This window comes from Lissotriton helveticus, chromosome 8, assembly GCF_964261635.1.
Source record: "Lissotriton helveticus chromosome 8, aLisHel1.1, whole genome shotgun sequence".
NCBI lineage: Eukaryota > Metazoa > Chordata > Amphibia > Caudata > Salamandridae > Lissotriton > Lissotriton helveticus.
In genome coordinates, this window is record NC_136069.1 from 1,648,904,326 (window position 1) to 1,648,912,930 (window position 8,605).

Consider the following 8,605-nt stretch of genomic DNA (forward strand, 5'->3'; position numbering starts at 1 on the left):
TGCGTGCTGCCATTTTGACTGATGTGCCAGTTTGGTTTCATCATCTATGGACTTCGGATGGATACAGATATTTTGATGGTTGTCAGAATGTTACGGGGGTGCTATACAGACGGTGAATGACTCTTTCAACCCCACCGGTAAATGACTCTTTCAACCCAGCGGAATTTTGCGAGCGGTGAAACAGATGATTAATTACTCTTTCAACCCCGCGGATGACACTCGCTTATGCCCAGTGGAAGAAGCATCGTCTGTTAACTCCGCAAAGAGCACTCAGTGTGGCGAGAACCTCGGGTGAGAGATCGCTCACCGGAGCCATTGATATGTCTACTTATATCTTATTGCCACATATGTATAATTTTGGAGGGTGGTGGTTGTTCCAGTTTTGGGTTTGGAGTGTTCGTGAGTGATGGATTAATGATGCTCATAGTTTTTGTTAGACTGTTACCGGAGTTGGATCATGGCAGCACTTAGGGCTCAAGGAGAGGTTAGGGAGGTGCTACATAATGTTACATTTGGCAAATTCCTTCCTTCTCACTGTCAACCATTTTTGATCAAACTTCTTACCACTACAGCAGTAGTGCATGAAGTTGTTGTGATAGCCAAACCTCTCTGCCTGACTGTTAAGCTGATTAGAGGATTGTATCACTATGGAAAGAAAGTTAATTGACTAATTTTGAGAAGCCTGCAGAAAGATAGAGCTACCACATATCCTCTCACTATGAATAATATATGAGCTTGCTGACAGACATTTATTTCAAGAGAAAAACATAATTTCACTTACCCTTAAATTATTTAGAACAGATACACTTTCACCCAATTGGGATGTCCAGGGCCCAATGCAACTCAGGATGTTCGATAACGAAGCCGTAAATCCTAAATCATCACAACGAATTGCTGACACAACAAATAATACAATGCCAATAAACATGCAACAAGTACATAAACCAGGATTCGAAGTAGCTGACAGGCAATTTCATTATTCAGATGAGGCTGAACTTCAGGTACACGCCAAACCAGTAGATATTCAGACAAGAGAGAGTAACAATTTGGCAAATAGCCTGGCAATATGTCCTTTACACATGTTACCCGATGAAATAACAACCGCTCTTACATCCATGGAACCTGGAAGGCAGTCTGTATATTCATACAACAGAGGTCAGATGCTGCTCACAATGACCTGAGCAGAACCCTTAGATTTTACTCCACCAGCCCCTCTGGCACTCTTGCCAGCCCCCTGCACACACGATGAACATTTACAAATTCCTTATAGATTATGACGGATACAAACATACTTCTGCAATGCTCTAGGTTACTAAAATGTCATATTACAAATGTATGCAAAGGTATACCTACATACACTCTTGTGCCAGTTCCGGTTTGACATGTGTTTTTCTATATGTTGTATTATGTTGTTCTTGTGGCACAGGGAGCACAGTGAAATTATCAACTTCTGTTCTTCTTGCCAGACACCAGCTGCCTTCTCTGATTTTAATTGAAGCTTGAAACAGAGGGCATTGTGAAATAAAATCAAACTTTGATTAAGATGTGCCCCATTCTAGCAAAGTTGTTTAAACAATTGGTCCAAGTAACTATAGGAAATAAAATGCAATAGCTTGAAGTGCATCTTCCAGGTAATAATGTGCTGATGTACCTCTCAGCTCAGACCACTGAACGGTGTGTGTTTTGAAGTTGCAGAAATTGGGCTCATACTTTCTGGTTTCTATATACTGACAGCTATTGGATTTTGCTATTTGGTGACTTCACAACACATGGTCCTTGATGGTCAATTCCATCTTAACTTGGACTCTAAATTTTAGAAACTTGGTGTAAGTAAGTGCTGTTCACAACTAAAAACTGTGGGAACCCCTGACAGAAGGTGACCTTTTATATCAACTGAAATGTTCGTCAACTTGATTTTACTCATATATTTGCATGGGTACAAGATCCTCATTTGAAATCAAAGGATTTCTGTTCCTGGGAAGAGTTTATGACAGCAGAACTAAAGCTAAATATAAAGCTTTTTCAATTAATAGGGTTTTTCTTTATCTGGCATCCAGTAGGATGTGCAGTAGATTTCTCATGTGGTTATTACAACATCTAGGAACCACATACACGGCTAAATTGCTTCCTGATACCTTGGTTGATGTCTTTGTTTCTAACCCCGTATACAACAGGATTCAAAGCTGGTGGTGCTATGAGCACAAGAACAATGAGGAGCACCACAGAGTAAATTGCATATTTATTATCCGTAATGCGAGGGATAATTATTACTATTATGGTAGAATATGATATTAAAATAATGATTAGATGGGAGCTGCAGGTTGCAAAGGCCTTTTTTAAGGCTCCTTCTGATTTGAGCTTCAGTACTGCATAAATGATCAGGCAGTAGGACAGGAAGATCATTGTCACGTCTCCACCCAGAGTGAAATTAGACACAATCAGTTGGTACATGCTGTTAATACTACTGTCATCACATGCAAGTTTTGTTACAGCCAAATTGTTGCAATAGGGAAACCTAATTATTTGATCAGAGCAATATCGCAACGTGGCAGCCAGAAATGGCACAGGCACTGAACTTAATATGGCCCTACCAGTTATTGCCACCATGAGTTTTATAACAAGGCTGTTGTTTAGAATTGACCTATATCTTAGAGGACTGCAGATGGCAATATAACGGTCAAAGGCCATGGCAACAAGCATGCCAGACTCTGCATTAAGAAGCATGTGAACAAAGAACATTTGAGTGAAACATCCAGGCAGGCTAATTGATCTAGAACCAAACAGCAGGATGGCAAGGAGTTTGGGGGTGGTGACCATGCTTAAAGGTAGGTCTACACAGGAGAGATAGCAGAGAAAGTAGCACATTGGCTCATGTAGATTCTGCTCCCTGTATAAAGTTACAATCAGAGTAACATTGGCCACCACAGCAAGAATAAGGAGAAGAGCCAGAGGGATGGAGAGCCAGAGCTGCCAGGATTCAAACCCTGGAAAACCAATGAGGATGAACTCTGTGACTTGGTCTGTAGATATGTTCTGTGTCAGTGCACGTCCTGGATCCGGCATCATCTTAAAATCCTAAAAAGAGAAAATGGAACATGGATATTCACATTTTGTACCATAACTTAATTTGTTAATACTGATATTGCAAATATGATCACAGAGCAATTTCAGCAATATATTTTTTATCTCGTTAAATGTAGAGTCTGACATAGTACTGGGCCAATGAATGTAAATCCAACCTGCAAAGCTTTAACACACATCTGGGAGGTTTATATGATATGAAGATGCATTAGTTCTGAAAAAGTAAACTATACAAAAACTCTGGTAATATAGCTGTGCAGAGAGCAACAGTTGCAGATAAGGAGAACCAGTGTGTGGGAGGGTGGGGGGATGTATGACGTTACAACACATGCTGTTACTACGCAGGTTTTACTACGCATACCATTACAACGCATTACACTTTGGGGTGCTGGATAGTGAATAGTTTAATTTACTATTCCAACTCCAGTCCCCGTGGACACTAGGGATGGTGTTGGATAGTAAATTAAACGTATTCCTTATCCTAGAGCGCCCCCCAGTGTAATGCGTTGTAATGGTATGCGTAGTAAAACCTGCGTTGTAACAGCACTGCGTGGTAAAAGTTGCATTGTAAAGGATGTTTCCCGGGATGGAGTACACATTTAGGCTGTAGAGGTAACGTTCAAAGACATAAGTATGACAGAACAGAGAAATAAATGCTGCAGTAAGATTAACCAGTGTGTTAATGTTTCTACTGCAGAAAAATCTGGGCCTGTTCTAGTGTTTGGCAGATTGCCGTTGATCACGTAACAGCACACCATATGCCAAATTTAGAGTTGCCCACTGGCCCAGTGGCCATGTCCATATATGGAACGCATACTATCAAAGTAGTAAAAGTTTGAAGTACAGCCACCATCAGATTTGAAAGCTCTCCACCAAAGGTTTGGAATGTATTTTATTTTTCAAAAACAAACTTGTAAAACTCACAAAGTAGGAGTTTGTTTTTGAAAAACTAAAGACCCCTTATCCTGGGAATTTTCTCCCTGGGGTTTGGGGGTCATTTGTGTTTCACAGCTCCACAGGCCCGATATTCATTCTAAGAAGAAAGATAGCTGCGCAGCCTATTTAAAAAAAAAAATTTTGGCCTCTAGAGATAACTGCCTATGCTGAAATAAATTACTGTTTTGTATTGTGTAGGTCATGTGCTAAAGTACAGCTTAAGAGATGATATATACGTGCTCCCAGCCTGCTCGGGCTAGCCGACCGACATATTTGTTTATGTGTATGCTTAGGAGTGCAATGTGAACCTGTGTAACCTACCTGAATGTCTTTTCCTCTTGTTGTTCATCAAGAAAACTTTATAAATAAAGATTTTTTAAAAAAAAGATTTGTTAACACCAGTTAAAAAAAAATTAAAAAAAAGAAAGATAGCTGCGCAGACAGGGAAAGGTGCAGGCCTGCACACTGAGATGAAGTGCATTTGTTAATGCATTGAGGCCGGCTTCCTGAGACATAACACTATGGTATGGAGTTATATCATTCCAACTAGGTCTGGCAAAAGGTTATTCCCACAATGCCCGCTAGAGGAGGGATATTAGGGCTAGATAGGAGTAATATTAGAAACTATTAACATGGTTGAATTGTTTGTGTTTTTCATTATTCTAAAAATGCTTTTAACAATGATGTGTCTCATTTGACTAATATCACAGTTCATATTTTACTTACAAAGATTAGATCTTTTCAATAAACATTTAAAAGTGTAATATTGTCTCTTCTCCTTGTGAAACCGTGGTCATGCAAAAGTGATAAATGAAAGGGTTCGACCTGTTTCTACAAATTCCTTGGATATAAGAGTGGTTATGTTTCAAGTTGCCAACAACATCTATGGATGCTTTACTGGGAGCTAGCCAAGCCAACATTTGCAGATGATAGAAGGAGAATCAAGGCCATATTCATGGCAAAGTAATGCAGAAAAGAATCACCTTCCTGCCCTGCCTTTAAGTGAAAGGGCAGGAATTTGCCTTATTTAAAATAATACAACGCATTCCTGTTTTTGTCCCTGTGCTGGCATCATATTGGCTGCCTAGCTCCAACTCAGGCACCCTTGCACCATGCAGCAAGGGTGCCTGCATTGCAGAAGGATTGTTTTTGTGCAGGAAGGAAGACCTTCCTGCACAGAAACAATCCTGAGAGGCGAATTTCCCTTTCAAGCTGTGCTGCAGAAATCAGCACACGTAGAAAGAGTGAGTAACAAGGAGAAATAAAGATATTTCTCATTATTGCGCCTCACCTGGTCAGGAATATCTTTTTGTCCCTTTCCTAGGATTTCCTGTTCTCGTAAATATGGGAATGCATCAAAAACCATAGGGATTGCGCGAGAGCACTCATGGAATGCATTCCTGGTGCAGAGTAAGGCAACACAGTTATTTGCACTACGTTGATAACTCAAGTTCTATAAAGCCACTCAGGACAATGGCAAGTGAGCTTTCGTAGCTTCATAAGTCTCTTTTTTGTGTTGCATCGCTCTTGCACCACATTGTGTGGTGGAAGAGCAACGCAATGATGCTCGTAAATTTGCCCCTTCATCTCTATGTTATGAAATGTTGTGTATCTAATACACATTCCTCCTAAATTCATAGGTACCATATAACAGGGTAATCCATTAGAGTTGCAACAATTGCCTCATCTGCCACACTCTAATCAGGGCCACTGTATAACTTAGAGATGACAGGGAATTATGCTGCAATGAACACCTAGGGATATAATGGGTTACATATTTGTGACTTGAGCCAAATCTAACAGCAGTCAATGAAGTATTTGCAAGAGGAACAGTGATGCAATGACTTGCCAGATCTCTTACCATATCTTTGAACTACTGAGCTCACCTTTTACTGAACCTACTGATTTTCAAACATTGCCTTCGCCCTGCTGGATATGTGATGCTTGAACATTTGTTATATGCTTATTGTAGTCCATATTGCATCATTTATTGTGTCTAATATTTTGTATCCCTCTCTCTCCCTGATCGATAGCAACTACCATTTCTCTCCTGAACAATGGGTTTGGACTCTAGCATATACCTTCTGATCTCAGAGGAAAAAGTCACTTGCAGATCATGATCAGCGTGAGCAACAACATCGTAACCTACAATGGATGTTTTCCTCTCCCTACCAAGTTGATGACCTTTACCCAGACCCCTTAATCCCCCCATATGCAATGACCCTGGGGTATTCCTCATGCTGTAATAACCATATGACTGGTTTTCTCCACTGACTTTAGTTTCCTGACATCTTCTCCGTATAATGCAGTACCAGACAAATAATATACTAATCCCTCATACTCAATCATGATCAGCTATCCCTGGTATTGTTTTATGCTTGATAGTATGTCTGATGTGCTTCTGCAAGGGACCATGTAGTAACTGCTACAATTATTACACTTGCCTGTGTCAATATCAGTTGCCTCGCAATACTTTCTCAGTGTACAACCAAGGAAGAGTTGTTGAGTTGGTGACTTCCACCCGCAAAATATGTCTATCAGAGATGGACAAATGGTCCCAGGGCACACTGAGAGTACGAGGATTTGTTGCCCTCCTAAAGCATCAGGCCAACCTCACCTGCAGTGACAAACAGTGTGTCAGCTTTAACTGTGGTACTATATACTCTTTATGTTCAATATACCCTGCACTTGCTAAATCTCTATGTTAGCCTATTAACAGGAGTGAGAGAATGTTTTGCAAACTTGATGACAAGGTTCCATTTTTCAGCTGAGAATAAAACTTTGTTGTGGTACAGCAGAGGTCTTTTGCATGTGACCCACTTTCAACCATTTGCTGTGGTTAGTTTGGAGCAAACTCAGAGGTTACATACTTGTAGGGGGCTGAAAGCTGAAATTAAGGATGAGTGAAGGAGAACTCCAAACTAGAGTGTCTTCCGTGAATTAATTGAATGTGCCCTGACAAATAAGCAGTGCCTTTAAGAGAGAAACATTTAATGAAGATATGCAGTACTATCAAGTTCTAACTATTACCCCCAATTTAGAGTAATACCCTCCAGTTGAACAGTTTACAACACCTTTTTCTAGAGAAGTGTCAATGGGAGTTGGTTCACTTCATTAGTCACTCTCAAAAGAATAAAAAGAATGCAAACAGAAATCTGAACTATGCTGATTGGCAAAAAGTGCCTCTTTTTGTGTGGTTTATTGTGGACTGAAGCTGCTGTTTTTTGGGGGGGTGGAATGTGTACCGGTGTAATACTGCCTGGCCACAGTGCATGTGCCTTCACCCCAAAAACATGCTGAATTGGCTAAACCCTAATTGACATGTTTAACTTCCCTATATGTTTATAGTATATGGTGTCCAAAGTACACTTATGGCATGGAAAGCTAAATTTCACCCATAGAGTGTAGCACAACTGTGCCATCCACGAGTGTCACTAAGCAAACATGGCTCCTAGTCTGCCAGAGAAGTCTGGCAGCTCCCAACTTGTCAAAGTAAACTGTTTTGACACATCTAAACTGTCCATTAAAATAATAATACTTCACCTTTGAATATGTCTTATAGCCCAGCAATTTAAAAGTAGGGCATGTGGAAAGATAATACTAAGCATGTCCTTATAATGACTAGCACCTCAGAGCTATTTTCATTGTAGGAAGGCTTGCTGCTCCATAGAGAAACATTAGGATATACGATTACATTTAGAGATGCTGTCCTCTTGTTAGAAAGTCACCCTTTTTAGCCTGTTCCCTCTCCATGCTTTGTGGTTACTGTCACTGGTGGTACCTGACTGTAGCCTGGGCTCAAGCTGTCAAGCCCAAGGCCAATGTTATGTTAAATACTAACACATACATTGAGGTACACTTATAATTGGCATTACCTACCATATAAGACCCTAGTAAGTAATAGGGCATGGCAATTTAGAGGCCAGCAACCTTTGTTGCACTTGCATGTGTGCACTGCTGACAACCCAAAGTCATTTTAATAAGCAGCACTGCTTTTAAAAGTAAATTCACTGCAAACTCGACTTTGGTTGTATGAGCACTTTAAAAGTGATAAACTACTGTATGTTTAAATTGTGGGTGCCCACATGGAAGGGTCATGCAACTATAAGAACGGTCCCTATAAAAGCTGTTTTGTAAACCCTGGTGACTGGAAGCTGACCCCTGTTTTTCCCCAGTGTATGAATTTCACTTCAAAGACAACTTTTGTGCTGTGGGCACTGTGAAGTCATAACCATAATCGTTTTTCCATATTAGAAATCCCCTGGTCTCCCTTAGGTGTTCCAGGGCTGGAGGGTCCTGTATTTATGAGCAGGGTCTTTGAAAAAGCGGTTTTATAAATGCTGGTGAGGAAGAAATTGCACATTTCATTCTCCTCATTGAAAATACTTTGCCTCATTGGCCAACATGGCAATATTTTATGGACGCATAACTATTGCTAGGAAAGTATGTAAATATAATTTAAGGACTTAACAGAATTGCAAGGATAAATTCAGCAACTTGGCATTTTTTTAATGTATCATGACTTGCAGAAACTATGGTATAAGACTTCTTTTTGTAAGCCAAAGTCCAGCCTCTCGCACTCTTCCCT

General features: G+C 40.3%; 1 protein-coding gene across 1 annotated transcript; it reads right to left on the reverse strand.

Annotated features, from left to right (window-relative positions):
- Window positions 1-2,097: 2,097 nt before the first annotated feature.
- On the reverse strand, window positions 2,098-3,063 carry LOC144774061 (olfactory receptor 56A4-like). The gene has a single exon (XM_078659091.1). The coding sequence runs from the start codon at window positions 3,061-3,063 to the stop codon at window positions 2,098-2,100; it is 966 nt and encodes a 321-aa protein (XP_078515217.1).
- Window positions 3,064-8,605: the final 5,542 nt, after the last annotated feature.